At 37.9% G+C, this 23,271-nt stretch overlaps 1 protein-coding gene across 5 annotated transcripts in view; it reads right to left on the bottom strand.

Moving 5' to 3' along the window:
• MAST4 (microtubule associated serine/threonine kinase family member 4) overlaps window positions 1-23,271 on the bottom strand; it is an 808,011-nt gene that overhangs the window by 89,558 nt on the left and 695,182 nt on the right. For 3 of the 5 annotated variants that reach the window (XM_043988945.1, XM_043988963.1, XM_043988979.1), the window contains 3 exons: window positions 11,022-11,091; window positions 5,702-5,780; window positions 2,550-2,704 (listed from right to left, as the gene is read on the bottom strand). In XM_043988945.1, coding sequence (XP_043844880.1) covers window positions 2,550-2,704; window positions 5,702-5,780; window positions 11,022-11,091 — 304 coding nt within the window. Of the gene's footprint in view, window positions 1-2,549; window positions 2,705-5,701; window positions 5,781-7,289; window positions 7,311-11,021; window positions 11,092-23,271 lie in introns of all 5 variants that reach the window. The other 2 variants (XM_043988953.1, XM_043988971.1) reach the window with 1 other exon arrangement.

Raw genomic sequence — 23,271 nt, 5'->3', positions numbered from 1 at the left:
GTGCCCATAGAATATATGGTAGAATATACACTTCTCTCATGGAGCATTGTTATATGCAACTGGGTGGCATAATGGATAGTGTTGGGCCTGACATCAGAAAGACAAGATTTTGAACCTGGCCTCAGACACTTAACTAGCTGTGTGACTCTGGACAAAGTCACTTAATCACTGTCTGCCTCAGTTTCCTCATTAGTAAAATCAGGATAATATCTATCTCCCAGGGCTGTTATAAGGATATCATGAGATATGTTTGTGAAGCATTCTGCAAACCTTACAATGCTCTACAAGTGCAAGCTACCATTAAATAAGCTTTCCTTGAGATCTCAGGGATCATTTTTATGCATTATATGATTAATAAATGCTGCAGCACTATTAAACTATGAGACTCCATTCATTAAATAAAGACATATTTTTTAAAAAAGAAAAAGAAAAGAATCCTGAAGTCAAAAAGTGATTTTGAACCTAGATTCAAGTAGCTCTGGCTCCTGAAACCTTAGGATTAGCCAGAACCTGGGTCCAAGCCAGCAGATCATATTTCAGCTGAAATAGTTCAATGAGACCCACAAAGCTCAGTGTTTTATTTATCTATTCATTTACTCATTTACTTATTCATTCACTTTTTTATTTATTATACTTAGTTCCCATAGAAAATACAGGAAACAGGGGCAGCTAGGTGGTGCAGTGGATAAAGCACCGGCCCTGGATTCAGGAGGACCTGAGTTCAAATTTGGTCTCAGACACTTGACACTTACTAGATCTGTGACCCTGGGCAAGTCACTGAAGTCCCATTGCCCCACCAAAAAAAAAAAAAAAGGAAAATAGAGGAAACCTATTTGGGGAAAAAAATTAGCTGATACTTTGATATGGGAAGGACATCTTATTAGAAGGAGAAGGAAGAGATGTCCAAAATAAGGAAAACTAAAGTTCTATGAGAGGCTGTTTGGTATACTAGATACAAATATGTTGTGTGTTTTTTTCAGATTCAGAAAGATCTGAGTTCAAGTTTTATCTTTAATCACATGATCTTGTGCAAGTCCCTCAGGTTCTAAGATAATAAAATTGCAGAAGAGTTGGCCATATGCATTGATAGAGGAAGCAACATACACTGATGAGATCAGAGAGTGATATATAAAATGTGATCTTTATTGATTTAAACTTGTTATGTAGACAAAGAATATAATTAGAGGGATGGTTTACTTAGAAAGTACATGGCCTTCTCTTGTGGTGAGAGTGAGATATAGCTGAAGGACAACCAGGGTGCTCCACGGGTATCTAGGCAAATCAAGAGATGAAGAGGAAGGTCCCTATAGCACCTCAGTAAGAGAATGCTGACAAGTTACATAGGATGAGAAGGTGTGCATGCAGGAAATACCTGTGTCAGTGAGATCCAAAGTATCTAAGAGCATTGTTTCTTCCACTTCTGCTGACCTTGCCTAACTTCCTTGCTTCCTCTCCTTTCTTGCCCACCCTCCCCTCTCTCCCTTCACTTATTCCCTTCCTCCCTCAGTCCCTCCTTCCATCCCTTCTGCTTTCCCTTCTTTTTCTCCTTATCTTTTTTTTAAAAGACTGGACCTCCCTATCTCACTTAGGCTAAAGTACATGGCCTAACTTCACTTTGATTAGCATAAGAATTTTGATTTATTCCATTTCTGATCAAGACTGATTTGTCCCTCCTAAGGCAACCTGGGGTTGAATTGAATGCAGCTATACCCAATCAACTTCAGCATAGTGCAGCTCATTACTGTGGAGTTCAGCCTCAGCCTCCCCAGTAGTAGGAATTATAGACATGCATCATCTTGCCTAGCTGACCTTTTCAAGAAGTCTTGAAAAGCAAGAAGAATAAGACTGTTAACTTCTCTTGAAAATATAATTATTTGTATTTATCCTGTTCTGAAAAGTCTTTTTTGGTTGTTTTTAGTGAGGCAGTTGGGGTTAAGTGACTTGCCCAGGGTCACACAGCTAGTAAGTGTTAAGTGTCTGAGGCCGAATTTGAACTCAGGTACTCCTGACTCCAGGGCCGGTGCTCTATCCATTGCGCCACCTAGCTGCCCGTCCTGAAAATTCTAATGACTATGATCCTATGGGAAGGTCTTGAGCTTTATGTGATAACTGGTAATGACTTAAAAGAAGATGTCTTCCATTGATAATTAATAGGGTTATTTTAGGTGAACAAACATTACATTCATAAAAATTAAGATAATTAACTCGTCTTGCAAAATGGAATTAGGAAAAAAGTTTAAAAAAAGCAGATGCTAAAATAGAGGTTCTCAAACTTTTTGGTCTCAAGACTCCTTTATACACTTAAAAATTAAGAATCCACCCCTCAAGAATTTTTGTTTATATGAATTGTATCCATCAATATTTACCAAATTAGAAATTAAAACACTGTAATATGATAAAGAAAATAGTTTTGACCTCACAGACTCCTTGAAAGTGTGGAACTCTGGACCACACTTTGAGAACCACTGCCCTAGAAGAAATAAGTCAACCCAAGATAACAAGTTTCCAGTAAGAAAACAAAACAAAACAAAACAATAGCTAAAAGTCACCTGAGACTTCGAGAACGGGGGCGCATTGGAGTGTTTCTGCATCTGTTCTCCGTGGCGATGCTTTCAGTGCAGAAATGTTTTGACAAAAAGTGTAATTCATCAGGTGTTGGTTGGTATGGTAACTGATGCAACTTCTCCTGGGAGGAACAGGATGACTGCAACAAGACCAGCACAGTTAGGTTATCTCTCTGCATCCAGACAGAACTCCTCAGACAAACACAGACAACCTACACTCCACTGACAATAATAAAGAGGCCTATCTCCCACTATATTTGCAATTATGGCTGCAGGGATCATTCCGTGAATTTTCATAGCAATTCTCAAAAAGGTCAAAATGCCTCACAAGATTCTTCATCTTGCTAACCCACAAAAAATTCTTTTGGAATAGGGTATGATATGTTATCTTTGCCAGCAAATGAAGAACTAAGGTATATATAAAAAAAAGAAATAGCATTTAATCCATGTCCCTCCTAAACAAATGGAAAAAAAAAAAGAAACCAACTACTTAACATACAAAACTAATATTCTTCACATCTTTCTGTGCTTTTCCTTCTACTTGGGCTCTTTCCTTTGAAAAATTACTTGAATTACTATATAATATATCAGTAAATGTTATAGAGTGTGACTCTAATAGGGCAGATTTTTAAGGAAACATTGACGCCTAAATTGTTGGAGGAAACACCCATCCTGTCTGAAATCATGGCTCCATCAAAATATCGAGTATATCAATTTATATATTCAGAAAATTCAAGGAGCCACTAGAAGAATGCAGCGATTGCATTTCCATTACACTAAATTCCTACTCACTCTTTAAATCCCAACTCAAATGATATCCTCCCACCCCTCAGTGAAAACTTCCCCATTTGATCTCTGCTCTGATAAGTTTGTACCATGTTTGTGCTTCCCCTCCCACCATCTTCACAGTGCATTTTTATACCCATTGAATACATTTAATACAATTTAAATTATTATAGTCATCTCTATTCATGTTTTAGCCATTTAAATCACTGCAAGAACTATGAGAAGATGGGCTGTCTCTCTTCCCATATCTGTTTTTGCAAAAATAATTACATCATAGAGGTAGAAGATATAACCACTATCCGTTTTCCAAATCTTTAAAGAAATGCAAAGATTTAAGAGAGTGGAAATATAAGGCATTGCATTTCTAGCATCTGTTAATTACTTCTACCCCGGGTAAATTGGGATGCTGATGCTTTGGTGAAATAATAGCAGTTACAGTCCATACATTAAAATGCTTCCTTGGTCCTTAAGCAAGAAATAATTTTAAAGGCCAAGATTTTTTTTGAAATTTTTGAAGCAAAACAAACAGAGAGACACAACCACACATAGGAATTTTAGGATCAAAGTTTTTATACTATTCTTTGCTTTAATATAATTCATGCTTATTTAAAAAAGAAAAACATCTTTCCAGTAGTCAGAAGCTGTTAGTATAACCAAGCATAAGTGCTTCACTAGAGATGCTCATAGATGCACTTTCTTTAGAAGCTCACTGAAGATAGCTTGGGACAGGAGTGATTCTACTGTTGCAGTCATATCTGTCAGTAAAATAACACGTGATATGCACTGCAAACCAGTGCATGCAAAGCATGGCTGGACCAAGACTCAGGAGATATAGGCTCTAGTAGTGGCTTTCCACTCTCTCTATGACTCTACAATTCAAAATGTATTTCCACAAGAAGGTTTCCATGTTTTTTACTTCTATGACGTGGCTTGGTTTCCAATGACAATGGCCCCACTAAAATTTTGTGATTGCTTACTATTAGCTGGAAGCCTGTTGTCACTTGGTAGTTGCTGTTTTTTCGTTTTTGTTTGTTTTTGTTTTTAGAGTATGCTTTGCTCACATATAGCACATTCAGTTGCTGACAGAAACCAAATGAAATTGTCTAGATAGTTCTCAAAAGAGATAGATGATAAATTAGATGCTTATGCCAAGTCATATCAGAGTAACAGATGGAAAAATAAGGTGCATCCCTTCTTGACACCAACACACGATATGGAGACAGGAAACATGGTGAACAAGGAAGGAAGGCAGCTTAAAATATATTCTGAAAAGAACACATATACTGTATAACCAATGTCAGTAGCGTAGAAGCATGAAATGCCTGGGTTATACCAACTGCTTGGCTCCTATGACCAATAGGAGTTTTAACTACTTCATGTGGACAACATGGTGCCAAGGAAGTGGCAAAGAAGGGGTCATAACAAACAGGCTTGAAAGTGGCCTCAAGGTCACCTCCTTATCCTTCAGCACAGCCCAGAACTCTTCAAACTGCCAAAAATCAATCACTGATTGAGCCTTCTTGTGTGCCTACCACTTCCCAATATGCCTGCGTAGCCTTGTCTTTCTTTCCAATCACAGACATTTCACATCTCTATGAGAAAAACTCAGAGAGAATTGACTTGCCCTATTAAATTGTTTTCAGTATTTGCCTGGCTTTTCTGTTGCAATATGACTCTGATGGAGTATGACTCTCCAATACTGTGCAATGAACCTTCCTTATTCCCACCATGTTTTTATTTAATGTGTTCATTTTATTCTGTTCCTGGGTTCTTCTTAGCTTTCTCCTTAGAGTAAGAATCTCACATCACAGTTCAGGCATCCGAAACACCCTGGAATACAGATGAAACTTGCAAAATAAAATATATAGGTCCCAAGGTTCAATTCTTGTCATTTTTTGGGTAACCTTCTGTCATCTTTAGGAAGACACAAGAGGTGAGTAGAGAATTTATTAATATCATCCTGGTAATTTCCAAGAAATCATCTAATTAAACAAGACACAAATACCAGTAGCATAGAATCTAACTAATAGATGGTTAAAAGTTCTACAAATTTGAAGCTCTTTCCTCAAATCTTTATGGAATCTAGGATAAAGCTAAAGGGAATATCACCTTATAAAGTCCAATTCCCTATTGCTGGGGTTTATTTTTAGGAACCAAAAAGGACAAGTTGGCAATAAAAAGGCATATTTGTTGTATGTACCATGGCTATCACTTGATGCAAAATCTACCCAGAGGGGCAGACATACACAGATTAGCCTATTCTTTCTTCTGGCAACACCCTGAGGAAAAAACATGCCTGTGTGATACCTCTAAAGTGTTAGAAGGAGGAAAGAAAACTATCAGACACTTACAGATACCGTGGAACTGGGTGTATTTGTTCCATAGCCAGAAGAAGGGAGAGAGGCCAAAGACCAACGGCGTCCATCAGTCCTATTGAGACATTGAATTTAGTGCAAGCAAACACTAGAATATTATCGTACAGAAATCTCAGGGTTACAAGCATTTTTAGACAAGTGAATGACACAACAATACACAGCAAGATGTATGAGAATGGGTAAACTCTCACCAATGGTCCGGGTAAACAAACATTATGCACCAGGTTGACTTTTATTTAAACAGAATCAATAGGCTGAAACAAGTAGAAACTGAATGGGCTGATCCATAATATTGATCTCTCACTAATATACTTTGACAAAATGAATACTAGGGATAATTATAACTGTCAGGCTCAGCAGATTCAAATTAATGAGAAGTAAAAGGAGGGGGAAAAACACCCCACCAGGTAACAGATAATCTGGAATCAAGCTCTTTAGAAGGAGGAACTGACATTGGGTCTAAATTACATCACTGGCATCTTACATTGGTCTGTGTGGAATTAAACTGCATAAAAAGCTTTGTGTTCACTAGTTTAAGAGTAGGCTGTTTTAAAAAAAATAATAATTAAACATACTTCTAAGAGAATGGATATAGGGAGTTTTCCCAGTGGTTCAAGCCTTCGTGGCTAATTGTTTTAGCACTAAGAAAATAAGTGCCTTAAAATCTACTTTACTTGGAGTTATGGCACCAATCCTGTGGCCCAGTCATACAACACGTCACCATGGCAGCCCTTTAAAAAGTTTATGAGCAAACAGCTATCTTCCTGGATAGCCAACAACAGAAAATTTTCTGCCTATCATCATAACTGGATGCTAGGTAGACGGGAGAGGTTTTTGATATTGGGACAAATAAAAGGGTGCCAAAGCTTTTATGGAAAAAATGCCTCCCTGTCTTATAGGAGCTAGTTTTTATTTTCATATGCTAAGTGCAGGATAAGAAGCTGATAAACTGCTCAGTGAAGGTCATTCCAAGGGTCTGAGGTAAGGGAACACAACAAAAAGTAACCTTGTTTAGGAAAAGGGATGGGAGACACTAAAAGTATATATAACCTAAAACCTTCAAAAGTAAAAATCTTTATTTGTAAATCACAAAACCATTATCTTAACAATTAGATGACAAAATGAAAACACACACATACACAGAGACGTGTACACAGATTACAGTTCACCAAGGACAATAGGCTGAGATACATATAAGAAAGGAAGAAGCATATGGCACAGAGGGCTACTGTAATCACTATTCAAAATGGAATTTTATTTGTAGCCATGACTCTATCAATCCACTAGGAAAAAAAAAAAGAAAAGCAAACAAAGAAAATTTTAGAGTCTACACTTACACATATAGTTCAAACGATGGGAAGTCAATAACTTCAATAGGATTGGACTTCAATTTGAAAAATGCCATAGTTAACTATTATTATGAAAAATGAACATTATGGCCTAAAATGAAGCTTAAGCTATACTAGGCCAGAATGACCACTGGTTGACTTGTATGGCCCACAGAAACAAGATGGATAAATTTAAATGGATGTACATCACCAACTATGTTTTAAACAAAGTTTACCTGTCATTTCTGTGCCCATGACTGGAGGACAATTGAATCAAGAATGTTTAAAGAACAGAAGCAAAATAACATATGTAAATACACTATGAAATGGGATTTAAATCATTATTATTATTATTATCTTATCCCCAAATATTTTAAAACCATTGCACTTGCAGCTAGATATTAAATATAAAATTAATAAAGTTATATGTTCAAAAGAGATGTGCAAACAAAAAAAGTGGAGAAGACTTAATTCTTGGGGAAACTGTTTTCTTTGATTAGTCATTAAAGATTAAAAAAGAAAAACCTATGTTTTCACTTTAGACCTAAAACACCTACGTAGTTTTATTTTGTTTAAAAAGAGGAAATTAAGAATAATTATTTAGTCCATTTAATATTAATTATCATAAACTAGTCATTGGAAAAAGTGAGAAATACCATTTCCCTCACCATGATTTGTGTGTGTGGTGTGTATGTGTGTGTGATTCATTATCTCTTCTTTCCCTCAGGTATCAATGAGCATCTTTCAGATGAATGAACAATTCCAAGACATGTGTTTTTATTAGCTCTGAAGCATAAATTATATTCGCTTACTACTCAAAAGATACAACTGGAAACATGTTAAAATGAGAATATATTGTATATTGTGCAGCAGTGGACCAAGAATTACTTGTACCTTGTCTGGTTATCTCATTTTGGGGGATCTCTTTAGCTGTATGTGGTTTTAAAAAATCACTCCATTTTCATTACTATGACAACTACACATGATAAGGGGCTTTCTAAGTTTAGGAGAAACAGAACCTTTTTAAAGAATAATTACACAGAAAGGCCATTTGGTACACACTGGTTTAACTCAACACTGCTTCTCTGCAGTTGCTATCAATACAATTCTAGGAGGAAAACTTGGCTCATGAGGCTTTTTCCTAAAAGAGCTTTTTCCCTGCAGGTAAGAATTTTAGTATATTAAATAGAAAAAATAAAGAAGGAAAAATGTTGGAAATAAGAGATACAAATATAAGTTAAAATAACCAGCACCAGCATTTCAATACTGATGAAAAAACCTAAGAGGATGATTTTCTTTCTACTACAAAGAAAGGGAAAAGCACCAAATTATAACTAACTAATTAAATATTAACCTGGCTTTTAATGAAGAAAAACAATTTGATTGATTTCAATATCTCCTTGGGTGTACAGGATTAAAAATAATCCACTCTGGAACTTTTTTGGTATCTAAATTAAATAGAGGACATTCTAATTCCCTACTTCCCTATAAAAACAACCTCTCAAACTACTCATCAGGAAAGGTTGTTATGATCAGTGAATAATGCCATGGTCTGTCGTATCAGTAGTTCCACTATAAACTCTTTTCAAGACTTTACAACTTGCTTATGAAAATGTACTCTGGGATTTAACTTGGCATATATAAAACCTTGGGCTGTAAGGAAAGAGCTTATGATTAGCTAGCATTTACATGATGCTATGTGTTTCCAATGAAACTGAAAACAATTTACAATTGTTAGTTAACCTCCACAACTTCTTTGAAAAGGAAGACAGAGTTATTACCTCCTTTTTGCAAATGAGAGAATTGAGGGATAGAAAGGTTAAGTAACTCTAGTTAGGTCACCCAGCCCCATCAGAGCTACAGTTAGAACTGAAGGGAACATGATTCTTAGATACCAGACTCGATCTACTAAGGTACATTTTCCTGTGTCAATCCTTTTATAGCAAATTTCATTTTTTAAAAATGTGTCATTAAAAAAATGGATTCAATACTTTTATACCAACAGCTACTTCTGAAAGCAGTCATATATCATGACGTGACTTTCTAATTTTCAAATCAGTCAATGTAAAATTATAATGAGGAACCATATCGATAACATCTTGGCATGCAGGTTAAGAATGATATGAGGTCTGGAAACATTACTACTAAACCTTTTTTCCTCTATTCAAAAACAAACGGATGTTCAGATTTAGTTATTTCATTCATGCTAATTTTTATGTCTAAACATTTTTTTAATTGCCAAAATAAGATGAGCTCAGAGAATAATTATCTCACCCCTTCAGTTCAGGAATGTACGGCAAAAGGAGTGGGAGTCCACATGGGGAATTTCCATGAAAACCAACTCTCAGCACCAGAGAGAGATCTCATGATATTAAACAAGTATATACGAACATGAGTTTAGAGTTAAATATATGATCACTCATGTCCCTACCCAAATTAATATTTTTGAAGGAGTGTGTAGGGAGTTCCATCTGGAAATTTACGCAGAAATGAACTGGTGCTCTCCTGTGATAATCCACTGTCATGGTTTATGGTCTGTTTGACAAAAATTAACATGCCTGGGGGCTTCTTTATGTTTATTTTTTTTTTATCAGGGAAGCAAAATTCATCTGTCCTTCAATCACCCACTTAATTATTAGGAACTCTTCACTTTTATAAATCAGGCAGGATTAAGAGAATATGATTTGTACTAGTTTTAATTGCATAGTGTAATGAGATTTGTACTTCTTTAGTACGTTTCCTTTATTTTCAAAGATACTAAAATGCGCTAATTATTTTTCTTAATCTCATAGGTCTCTATTCTGAAGAACTAAAGAAAATTATCCTAATGGAGAAAAGAAAAAACCTAACTCACTTTTTGTAGAGCTTATTAATATCTTTATGGCACCTGAGTACCATGTGTTTACATTTTATTTCCTGGTAGAGGATATCCACTATGAATATTCCAGAGAAAATCATAAGATTCATCTATCATACCTTCTTTAAAGTTGCTAAAGTAAAACCCACAAGTTAAACTAAAATTAAGCAGAACTTATTTTAAGACAAGTATATATTATGTTCTTTCTGCCCTCAAAATACAAAGAATAGTGAGGAAGATGTTATATTGGTAAGAGGAGGTAATAAGGGGCAGCTAGGTGGCGCAGTGGATAAAGCACCGGCTCTGGATTCAGGAATACCTGAGTTCAAATCTGGCCTCAGACACTTGACACTTACTAGCTGTGTAACCCTGGGCAAGTCACTTAACCCCCATTGCCCCGCAAAAAAAAAAAAAAAAAAGGAGGTGATAAGAATACAAATTCTCCTCCCCAATGAAACCTATTGGTTCAATGATTTTTTTTTCATGTCTACAAGGCTTTATTAAATATAGATTTAACTTTTTTTTTGGTGAGGCAATTGGGGTTAAGTGACTTGCCCAGGGTCACACAGCTAGTAAGTGTTAAGTGTCTGAGGCCGGATTCGAACTTAGGTACTTAGGTACTCCTGAATCCAGGGCTGGTGCTCTATCCACTGCGCCATCTAGCTGCCCCTAGATTTAACTTTTTAAAGATTTAAGTTTGGTTTAGAGAAAAGAAGCAATTCTTCAGATAATTTAGTTTCCAAATCCAGTTTTAAATAGAATGTTTGGATTTGGTGGCAAAAGTGGTAAAGATATGGAAGCACTTCCTTTTAACTGGGGAAGGAAAAGGAGTTATGTTTTGTGGGTAATTGTTCTCTATTTTCTTCTGCTGGTGATATATTTGCTATGACTAATATCCAAGCAAAAAGTAAACAATTAACTTCATATTGGCAAAGTCAAAATCACTAAGGTGAAAATCACATGATTTGTGGGAATCCTTGGTGACTGGATAAGGAAAGTATTCGGATTTGTGTGTCACATTTTCACTAGGTACAAGTAACATTTCCTCCCTACCCTATATATACAGTTTTCCAACAGACACACATGCACACAGACAGACACACACGCCTACCTTCGTGCAAAAGAGAAGTGGGCTGAGGCACTAGGGGAGAAATTTCTTGGGCTATCTTGAGGACTATTTCCTGTTGAGAAGAAAGGAGACAAAAAACAATAAGATTTTTTATTTGTATCACTTTAGGATTCCAGTATCATTCTGTCACTTGCAGTTTCCTTAAGGAACTAGACTACAGGGAAAAACCAAAAACACACTGTAATCTCGTTTATTTTAAATAACAATGTTTAGGAGTACAAGAGCAAAAATAAAAAACAAAAATGAGACTTCCAGTGAAGGCATATGCAAAAGCAAATTCTTTCCTCTTCATCAATATTTATTGATCAGTCTCAAAGTCTAGGTGTTGCAAAATAATAAATACAAAAATCCTTATGTCTTGAAAATCATATCTCAAATGTATCTTTTTAGTTTAAGGGAATTAAGAGGATAGGATAGATGTTATTTTGTTAAAATTGGGTCTTTATAATCACAGGCATATATTTTAAGGGGCAGATATACTATATCTGATCTTAAAATAGTTAATAAATCAAAATGATAATACCTAAGAAGAAAAGTCAATAAAGGTACTACTTTAAAAAATATTTATGTCATTAAATATTTCCCAATTACATTTTTTAAAATTAACATTCATTTTTTCTAAATTTTGAATTCCAAATTCTCTCTCCTACCCCTGTCCCTTGAAAAGGCAAGCAAGAGGATATCAATTATCCATGTGAAATCATGCAAAACATACTTCCAGCACCGGCCCTGGATTCAGGAGGACTGAGTTCAAATATAATCTCAGACACTTGACACTTACTAGCTGTATGACCCTGGGCAAGTCACTTAACCCCCATTGCCCTGCAAAAAAACAAACTTAATCCCAGTCTTCCTTAGTCTCCTCAACTGTAAAATGGGGATAATAATAGTACCTACCTACTAGATCAAATGAGGTTTTATTTACAAAGTTCTCAGCAGTGTGACTAGCACATTGTAGGCGATTAAATTGCCTCCACCCCACCTACCCCCAAAAGGGCATATATATCTTTATTTCAAAAACCCTGAAAACCTTTAGTGTTTGAATAAGATTATGTCTTGCCAATATGTTTCTCTGAAATTCCTCTAATCTTAACCAGATGGACTATGAATTGTTAGGCTGCCTTAAAAATTCAGGAGCCTCCCAAAGCACACTCTTTCTCAGTTAGATCAGGATATGGGGAAGTCATCTTTTTCCTAAGTGATGTGGAACAGTGATGGCTCCTCATGAGGAGGGCACCTCCTCTGGGGGCTTGTTACTTTTTCATATTAGCCTCAACCTGCTGCTGATCATTGACAAAGCTTGGCAGGCAGCTGGTGAGAGGAAGTTCAGGGGTACTCCAGCTTGCCCCTGTCTTTTGCTGCATATTTAATTAGAATGGTTGAACTGTCTGAGGACATGATGAAAATGGAATCAGTTTAGTTTTTTAAAAAAAGAAGACAAAAGATAAAGAAAAAATGACGTGAAACAGATCTGATCTTTTTTTTTTTCTGAAATAAGCAAAAGTACCCCAGGAAAAAAATGCCCAGCTATTAACAGCAAACCATTTGCCACACTACTGGTTCCTTAATGAAATTTATAACTCTAATTAGGTATAAGGAATGCAAGACTTCAGTTTAAAGCCAGTGTCTGATTGTAAAGGGGTAAAAATTACTACCCATCTGCAGAAAGAATAGACTAACACATTAGGGAGAGATACATTTAGGGCTACCTTGAGGACTTGCAGACTTGCTACAATTCTACAGAAAATTTTCAATTAACTTAAGGTTGCAAATTTTATAGTGATGTCTTCAACAGATGCCATTAACTTTATGACAGACAACACAATCAAAGCTATTTAACTGGGAAGCGCTGAGAAGCCCATTTCTTTCTGGGTAGAGAATCAAGATACATTTCCCCTGCTGCAATGAAATTTATCATGTCCCTGCATCTGTTGTTCAGTGGGCCCCTGGAGACGAGCATTGCGCATTTGCTGCCCAGTACCCCCTGACTCTTTTTGTCCATTTATCTGCAGAGCTAAATTAAGTTCTTTCAACTCTCCCCCACTCTAAGCTGAGCTTTTACATGGCTCTTCATATTCCTCAAGAGGTGCCAATAATTTCAAGGTGGCAGGAATTTTTGTTCCCCGAGGGGAAAAAATCTAAGACTGGGCATCTTGTTAGAGAGGTTGATCTTTATTTGGGGGACTGCACAATTTACTCAAGCTCTACACAGACCAAACAAAAACAAATTATGAGAAACCACAATTCATTTAATGGCTAGAAGCTGAGCCATTCTGAAACTAGTCACTGAGCTTGTGCTAATTAAAAGCTAAATATCAGCACATATAAAACCTGGCCCCCAGTGTGAAGTGTTGTCTGCTTTGAAAAGGGGACACTAGACCTGAGGTTGTACGTTCACAGTCATCAGAGAAGGGCGAAGGGACCACCTGAATACGGAAGAAGCACTGTGGAAAGGAAGGTTAGAGAAATGAACCCAGAACTCTGACTCATTCTTTGTTCCTGAATTTGATGAGTACGTAGTCCAGAGAACCTCATTTCACATATGTATCTCAGGTGCTGGCCTACCACCTTATGAAGGTACTGAAAGGAATACATTCCCTTTGGTTCCATAAGGAGACAGGCTAATTAAATCGTACTCTAAATGCTCATTTAAGCTGTCAGTCTCTTTCCATCTTAACCATCTGTAACCTTCTCATCTCTGGTCTTGCCTTTGCAAAAAAAAAAAAAAAAAATTCTACATTCTGACCAAATTAACATATACTTCCTTTTTTGTTTACCCCACCACTGTTATAAAAGTTTCACACCTTCATCCATAACGTTTTCTCCATCTTGGCATAATTCTCATTACCTTTTACAATTTATTTTCTACTTTCTCTAGACTATGCATACCTTCTTTTTAAAAAATTAATTTTGTTGCATTTTAATGCATACCTTCTTTACAGATAACTGGTATTCTTGTCCTCTGACTCCATACACCAGCCCTATGATTTCCTAGACCAAAACACCTCTCCCTAGTCATGACTCCCGTGTATATGTTGTCTTCCGCTGAAAGAATGTAAATTCTTTGAGGCAAAGGGCTGCCTTGCTTTCTGCATTGGTATCCCCCAGGGCTAAAGACAGTGGTACCTGGCACACAGTAAGCATGTAATTAAAACCCTTTTCATTCATTTGTTCATATATTCATTCACCCTGTGATACCAGTTAATCCTCTAAGACTTAAAACTCCTTTGTGGTACCTGCCTGACACGGTATGAGCCACTTTTAATATTCTTGACACTTTCAAGAAATCGAATGATCTTACATTCCCTTAAAGAAAACAAAAATAGCACTTTTTTCTTGCATTCATTTCAGAGAGAGAGAGATAGACAGAGAGAGACAGAGAAACAGAATATTGAGGGATAGACCAGAGGAAAGCGTACCTTTCAGGAACAGAAGATGACATGTGCCAACGTATAAAGGCAGGAGATGGGACATTTGATGGGGGGAAATAGTGAGCAGTCCAATTTGTGTGGAATGTAGAATTCATGAAAAAAATAATTTTGAAAAAGTCCGGAAAGATGGGAACCAGATCATGGAGAGTTTTAAATGCCTCCCCAAGAAGGCCTTGAGGCCATAGGGAACCAGTAAAAGCTTTTGAGAAATGGGATGATGTGGTCGCTCTTTGGAAGATTAATATGGCCGTTCTGTAGATGGAGAAGGGGAGAGACTGGAAGCCGGGAGTCCAATTAGGAGGCTATTCATTGTAATGGTAAGAGGTGATGAGCCCTGAACACCATGCAAAGGGCAGGCACAATTAGGATATGCAAGGAGTAGAAGGAAATGTATTCCGGGCAAGGAGAACAACCAGCCAAATCCCGGAATACTCAGGAGTGTGTTGCACTAGGAGACAGGGAGAGAAGGCTGGCAGGAGAAGGGTTTTTCCTCATAAGAACAGCAAGAGAGTCATCACTCAGCACCTCACATCTGTACAGCACCTTAGTCCATTCAGTATCATATATGATCTCAAGAGACCTTTGTGAGCTAAGACAACTGCATGTATTAGCATCACCTACTTTATAGATAAGTGAACATGAGGTCATAGAAGTACTTGCCCAAGATGTCCCAAGAAACAAGTGACAAAGGTGGAATTTGAATTCTGATCTTGCCCTGACTCTAAGGGGCTTATCAGAATATGGGGTGAGTGATGAGAGAGGAGGGACACTGCGGGTCTGGGAGGCAGCCCAGGTGTCACCATTCTCCTCTGTGGGAAGTTCCCTTTGCAGCACTAGCTTCTGTAGGAACAGCTGACAAGGAGCTTGTGCTACATTTTAGCAAGGGCATTTGGAGGTACAGGAAGTAGGAGGGCTTTGGGGGAGTGGCTTGAAAGAAAAAAAGAGACCAGTCATTTGGGGGGTGTAGAGTGGATGATCAGAAAGGTATAGGGAGAACTGGTAAGAATGGGTGCGGGGGAAGGGACAAATGCTGGGAGGTAGGGGAGGATTGCTGCACTCACAGTGTGGCTTCCAGTCTCTTTGGAGTTCAGTGAGGTGTTAGTGTCGGTTCAGGTTATACTATTATTGTCATTGACCCCTGCCCTGCCCAGCATGGAGCAGAACTGGGAGAGATGCAGCAATGATTCAGATGTACCACAGTACTGCTTTCTGAATTATGCTTGCTAAGATGATCCCAGGTCCACTGGAATAGCATGGGTGGCCCTGAGCTAATCAAACAGTCAAATTGGTAGTGTGGGACAAATGAATGCTCTATATGAGTTTGATCTTTATCCTGCAGGCAAGGGAGACACTCAGTTTTTGAACAGGAAAGTAATATAATGAAGTCCTGGTTTCAGGAAGGAAGGAAACAAAGATTTATCAAAAGTGTACTATGTGCTAGGCATTGTGTTTTTGTTCAGTCTGATTCTTCATGTCTCCTTTTGGGGTTTCCTTGGCAAAGATACTGGAGGGGTTTGCCATTTCCTTCTCCAGTTCATTTTACAGGTGAGCAAATGGAGGCAAATAGGGTTAAGTGACTTACCCAGGGTCACACAGCTAGTGTCTGAGGCCAGATTTGAACTCAGGAAAAAGAGTCTTCCTAACTCTATGTCCAGCACTCTATCCTAGCTGCCCAGCCATTGTTCCAAGCTCTTTACAAATAGCATCTCATTGGATCCTCACAACAAACCTAAGAGATCCCCATTTTACATCTGAGGAAACTGTGCAGACAGAGGGGAACTGACTTGCCCAGGGTCACCCATCTAATAAGTGTGTGAAGCTAGATTTGAAGTCATGTTTTCCTGACTCCAAGCCCAGTACTCTATGCACTGCACCACCACGCTATTTTATAAGACTAATCTGGCATTGATAGGCAGGATGGATGGGTAGAAAAAGAACATTTAGAATGGGGCTGACAGCAGGAGAATGGAAAACATGGGATAGATTTGAGAATAACTGATCCAACAATTTTCATTTCATTCATTATTCATTCAACAAACATACATAAGTGAAACCACAGAAGATGAGATCACAAAAGGGAGGAAACAGAGAGAGACAGACAGACAGACAGAAAGAGACAGAGATAGGCAGAGACAGAGAGACACAGAAGAGAGAGAGAGAGAAGAAAGAGAAGGAGGAGGAAGAAGGGATGGAGGGAAGGAGGGAGGGAGAGAGGCAGGGAAGAGTAAAGAAGGACCAAGGAGAAATATACCTTAGAAAGGCTGGCAGAGTATAATTAATCAGTCAAGAAAGATTAAGAAAGAAAGCAAAGTCACAGGAATCAAGAGAGGAAAGTATCCAGAAGGGGGAAAAAAGTATAAGGAAACTGAGAATTGAGAAAAGAACATCAATTTTAATAACGAGGAGGGTAACTGGAACCCTGGGAGAGTAGATGCTGTAGGGCAGTAGGGTCAGAAATGCAGGTTGCCATGGGTGAAGGAATACATTAGTTGGGTGGTGAAGAAAGGCAGATAGAGCAGATAAAAGGATCAGAGATAGGGTTTTGGACTTGGGGAATTCAATTAAGAAAGCATTTATTAAGCTCCTATTATTTGCCAATTACTATATTTATCAAGACAAAAATTCACCCTCAAGAAGATTATATTCTACCAGATTTTTGGTGAATAGAGAAGGAGCTGTTAGAGAAATGGAGACTGAAGACAGGTGTGAGTATGTTACAAAGATAGACTGTGAATGATCAATGGGACAAGCTCCTGGGGGAATTGGGAAGAAAGGACTTCCAGGGCACAAGGGAAAGGACTAGCTTTGGAAGGAGGATTATGTCATCTTCTGAGACTAAAGCAAAAGAGGAGAGGCTGGGGGAAGAGATAAAGATGTTCTGAAGTATGAAAGGGGTTGTAAGGGGTTGCTTCAGTATTCTTAAATAGAAGACAAGGTCTTTGAAGGCTGAGGAGATGGGGTGAATTTGGGGGCTTTAGTATTTCAAAGTTTCTCCTTTATCCTAATGAACAAGAATGGATGAAAGAGGGGCAGCTAGGTGGCGCAGTGGATAGAGCACCAGCCGTGGAGTCAGGAGTACCTGAGTTCAAATCCGGCCTCAGACACTTAACACTTATTAGCTGTGTGGCCCTGGGCAAGTCACTTAACCCCAATTGCCTCACTAAAAAAAAAAAAAAAAAAAAGAATGGATAAAAGAGGAGAGAATCAGTTTTCCCATCTTTTAAGAGGGCATAATAACTACTTATCTCTCAAAGATGTTACGAGGAGCTCAACTCATAAACCACAAAATGCTATGTACTCATGAGCTATTCTCAGTCTCAAAAGAGTTAGTAACCTGTAATGCTATTTGGTGACTAAGGGCTCAAAAGGTTTCCAAGTTAAATAAAACTGCAAACCAGAAAGTGGAAGAAATCTTAACTCATGAGGAAATGGGGACTTTGGGTAAGTGTCTGTGCTGCCCACAGAGCATGGGCCTGGACCAGGAAAGCAAGATGGACTGTAACCAGAGTCCTGTGTGTGACCTTCATTCCTCCCAGCCCTGCTCTCCAAATCCATCCACCCATCTGCAAAGCAATACCTGAGAGACTCTCACATGCAAACTGGTGCCAGTCCATTCCCTGCCCATATGTGCTGCACTTGCTTATTACTCAAATCCTGCTGTTCCTAGGGATTTGTTGGCTCTTGTATGTTTTGAGTGCTAGGATATTTTAGACACTGCTGAGATTACTGCTGATATTTGTGACCTGATAAAGTAAACCTGACCGGTGGTCCAGCCTCAGCTAGGTAATTAACTCTATCGTCCCCAGGGAAAAGAAACAGAGGAATAGGTAATCTGTACATCGGAACAATTCTTCACCTAATGGCTATACGCAGGGTGCCTCATTTTGGAGGCCATTATTGTTAAGAAAACTATATCCAGATTAATTAAACTGTTTGATTGTTTTGTAATTAGGCTGGAGAAGTCCTACGTCTTCACCACAGAGAGGCAAACGACAAACCTTTTGAAAAGGCATATGCTGCACCCGCTCTAGGTTATTAATGGATTTTTAATAGCACATGAAGCTTGGATGCACTGGTTTTCTATTAGCAAGGAGGGAACCTGAGGATTAATAACAGCCATTTGAAACTCCTGGCGGACCACAAAAGTGAGCCTCAGTTTGAAGCCTTGTCCTGACTTGATGATGCTCTTAAATGGCTTTCAGCCTTCAGCCTTCAGCCTTCAGCACCATGATAACAAGCGCCGGGCTGACTTAACACCCCTTTTGCAGGAGATTCATTGCAACTGGAGGGTGTTGTGGTGGGGGAGAGGGGAGAAAAAAACCAGGACCTTACTCAGCAGACTCCTACCCAGGGAGTTTTGGAAGATGACTGTCAGCAGAAAACACACCTGGGTACCAGGATTGTTCTGCAGGTGCCCCCCACCCCCCTAGAGAGAGAGGGGTTGGGAAGAGAAGAGATCCAGTTATCTAACGGGGAATGAGTCACACCCAATCTCACCAGATGTCAGCAGAAGTCAAGGTTTTCAAACGTTCCTTTTGCTCAGAGACCTGGACAGTAATCTTTCTAAAAAATAATCAAGGGCAGTATTAATTAAACTTTCCATTAAATAGCTCTGTTACAGTGGGCAGCTGGCTGGCATCAAATTAGCTCAGGAAATCCTTTGCCCTCAGCCTGGCTTTCAGAGATGGGTCTGGGAAAACTCTGAAGGCACCAGAGCAGGTTGCTGGCTAGATACATTAACAAACTTGGGCAGAGAATGGCACTAAGAATTAAGGGAAGTCATTTTATAAAAGAAACCGAGTCTGTTATTATCTAGGCTCCTTGTTCCTTCTCTTTGTCATCTTTCCTGATAGCTTGCCTTTTGAACATGTCACTCCTTCAAAGATACCTCAAATAAGCAGTAGAAAGGCAAGGGAAGGGGTGAGGAGGGATGGAGAGGTACTTGAGTCATTATAGTTAAAGGATTTATGAAGAAAATTGAGCCTATTGGCCAAAAATCAGGTCACTGAATTACCTGTTAATTTCAAATATCCTGTTTGGTGCACTCAGAGGCAAACAGACTGAGTAGCTTAAACTTTTACATTTTAGCATCCCAGTTCTAACACGTGCCAGTTGTGACTCTGAGCAAGACATTTTTTCCTCTTTGGTTCTCGGTTTCTTCATCTGTGAAATGGGGAGGATCATTATTACCCTGATACTATCTACCGCAGGGGGCTAGTAAGGAAAATGCTTTATAAACTTGAAAGTGCTACATAAATGTGAGGGATGAAGATGATGTTGCTAAAAGCATGAGCCTTTCTGTTTTTCTCTCCCATTAATAACAGTTCTTTTGGAATCATGAAAGCCAACGGAGCCCAATTGATTTGTGTCCGTTATAAACACATCATGCTTTATGGGGAACCATACTGGTCTGAGGTTTATAAACAGAAACTTTAGATTTAAAAATTTTATATATTTAGTGGGAAGTGGACTCCCTGCTTCAATTTCCTCATCTGTAAAAGATGAAGATATGGGATTTGGGGGCTGCTAAAGATCCCTTCAATTCTAAATCCATGATCCTATTACACACATGTATATATATATATATATATATATATATATATATATATATATATATGTATGTATGTATGTATGTATGTATGTATGTATATAAATATATAGATATATATGCATATATATATCTGTAACGATTGGAATGACGCCACCTGCTGGAGACTTACTGTAGAAGAGTTCTGCCCATGAAGCGAAGGTCTTTGAGGGCAAGACCAGGAGTCTTTTCTTTAGCATCAGGAAGTGACGCGAGCTAGTGGGAGGAGGAAGGAAGAGACTGGCACTCAGTCTCGGGCTCTTTCCTGAGGACGCTGGTGGAGAAGGGAGCTAGAAATGTGCTCTCCCTTTAATAGACAGGAATCTAGGCCTTTCTCTCTCTCTTTACCAAATTCTTATTCTACTTAATAAATGCTTAAAAGTCTAACTCTTGCTAAAGCTTATAATTTATTGGCGACCACTCATTAGATATTTTAGACAGTTTAGCTAGAATTTTAGCCCTTAACATATCTATATATTTATAGTGAGTCACTTGTCAGAATAATTCACTGGAACCCATAGAGTTTTAATGCTTGACTATACTATTTATAAAAAGATTGAAACAATATTAATTAATGGCTCGGGTACTATGGTAGATTAGTATATATGTGAGTCTAAAACTTTCAGAGAAATGATGGATGGGGTGAGAAGGGAATATGGAGATGCCGGGAAACCTAGATTCAGTTTTTTATTATTTACTAGTCAGGTGATCTTGGGCAGGTCATTTAATCTGAAGCGGTCTGGTATGGTGGAAAGTACCTATACTGGCAATGGAGTCAGAGGGACTGGATTCAAATGTCGCTCCTGGTGCTTATTTCCTGTGGGATTTTGGGGCATGTCTTGTAACCTCCTTAGGACTCAGTTTCCTCATTTTACAAATGAGGATTTTGGACTAAAATGCTTTTGAGGCCCTTTCTAACTCTAGATCTCCCTAATCCTCAATTTATTCACCTCTAAAATGAAGATAATATTTGTAGAAATTCTCTCAGGGTGTTGATAAGAGGCCAACCATTTCTATACTGCAAAATTCTGTTCAGTCATTTCAGTTGTGTCCAACTCTTCATGGCCTCATTTGGGGTTTTCTTGACAAGGACAATGGAGTGGTTTGGCATTTTCTTTACTAGGTCATTTTATAGATAGGGAGAAGTGCCCAGGGTCACACACCTATTAAGTGTCTGATGCTGGATTTAAACTCAGGTCTTCCAAACTCCAGGCCCAGTGCTTTATCTATTGCACTACCTATAGATTTTGATAATTGGTGAATCTTTTATATCATTAATATGAGTACTCCTCTTATCAACTGTATCAATTCTATCAATTGTAATCATTCCATTTTTCTAGTAATGATGGTAATACATATCACTAACGCACATTTGTATAATGCTCCAGAGTTTACAACAATCCTTGTTGGCAGGTAATCCAAATATTATTAAAGTGAATTAATTTTCCTAAAGTCACATAGTTAACATGCTGTCAAATTAAATGATTCTGTGCTTATTCTATGTGATCTCTGCCCATGTTCTTCCATTCGCTTCGGTAAAGCATGTATTAGGAATTTATTATGCACCAAGGATTATGTAGGCACAATACATACAAAGGGGAAAAACAGTTGAACATTCCCTACCCTTAAGAAGCTTCTCATTTTACTTGAAATAACTTATACTGGGCAGCTTGGTGGTGCAGTGGATAGAGGAGTGGCCCTGGATTCAGGAGGACCTGAGTTCAAATCCGGCCTCAGACACTTAACACTTACTAGTTGTGTGACCCTGGTCAAGTCACTTAACCCCAACTGCCCAGCAAAACAAAACAAAACAAAACAAAACAAAAATTTATACTTATGTAAGCATTCCATGTGCAATCTCTCACATGATTTCCATAATGATCCTGTGAAGCAGGCGCTATTTTCATCCCTATTTTTTAAACATGGGCAAACTGAGGCTCAGAGAAATTAAGAGACCCAACTTCTTATGGAAATTGTTTGAAATGAGTTTCAAATACACATTCTAATTCCAACATTCCATGCATGAAACCAGGCTATCTTCCATAAATTCTCTCTTTAGGATCCATCAAAATTACTAGAAATCTAATGGATAAAGCATTGGACTTGGAATCAGGAAGATCTGGGTTCAAATTTAGTTTCAGATGGTGTGTGACCCTAGGCAAATTACTTAACCTCACTGTTCCTTGGTTTGCTCATCTATACAATGAAGGTGAAGGGTGCAGTGACTTCTAAGGATCCTTCCAGTTCTAAATCTATGATCCTTTTCATATATTATTTATATGTGTGTGTATATGTGCACATGTAGATGTATATTTAAATATATATATATATATATATACACATATATATATCAAAGTTTTTATGGAAATATTTTACATGATTGCACAAGTACAAACTATATCAGATTGCTTACCATCTCAGGGAGTGGTGAGGGCATGGATAGATAGAATTTGGAATGTAAAACTTTTAAAAAAATGTTTAAAATATGTTATTATGTGTGTATATATATATATATATATATATATATATATATATATATATATATATATATATATATATATCCTATATCAGATTACCTGCTGTCCAGGGGAGGGGAGAGGAACGGGAGGGAGGGAGAAAAATCTGAAATTGTAAAGCTTGTATAAATGTTTAAAATATTGTTTTAACATGTAATTGGGGAAAAACAAGGTATTATTTGGGGGGGTTGTTGTGGGGTTTTTTTGTGGGGCAATGGGAGTTAAGTGACTTGCCTAGGGTCACACAGCTAGTAAGTGGCAAGTGTCTGAGGCTGGATTTGAACTCAGGTCCTCCTGAATCCAGGGCCAGTGCTTTATCCACTGTGCCCCCTAGCTGCCCCCAAGGTATTATTTTTAAATATGTACATATGAATTTTTAATAAGAAAAATAATTCACTGAAACATTTATAATTTAAAGGCTTGATTGTACTATTTATAACAAAACTAATAATGGTTCAGACCCTTAACAGGGTTTTATAGTAGCAGAGCAAAAAATGTGGACCTAACAATTTCGGAGAAATGACTGATAGGGTGGGAGTGGGTCAAAGAGAGACCTAATAACATGGTCAATTCTGTGTTAGAAGACTTAGAAGACACCTTGTGTTTTAGTTTCATGAAGCAGTTTACTTTGGAATTTGTGTACACTTTGAAATGCTTCAGCATTGATAAGAATTCCTTTGAGGCATGTTATAATGGAT

Source organism: Dromiciops gliroides, chromosome 1 (assembly GCF_019393635.1).
Source record: "Dromiciops gliroides isolate mDroGli1 chromosome 1, mDroGli1.pri, whole genome shotgun sequence".
Classification (NCBI taxonomy): domain Eukaryota; kingdom Metazoa; phylum Chordata; class Mammalia; order Microbiotheria; family Microbiotheriidae; genus Dromiciops; species Dromiciops gliroides.
This window is presented reverse-complemented; position numbering and strand designations above follow the sequence as displayed.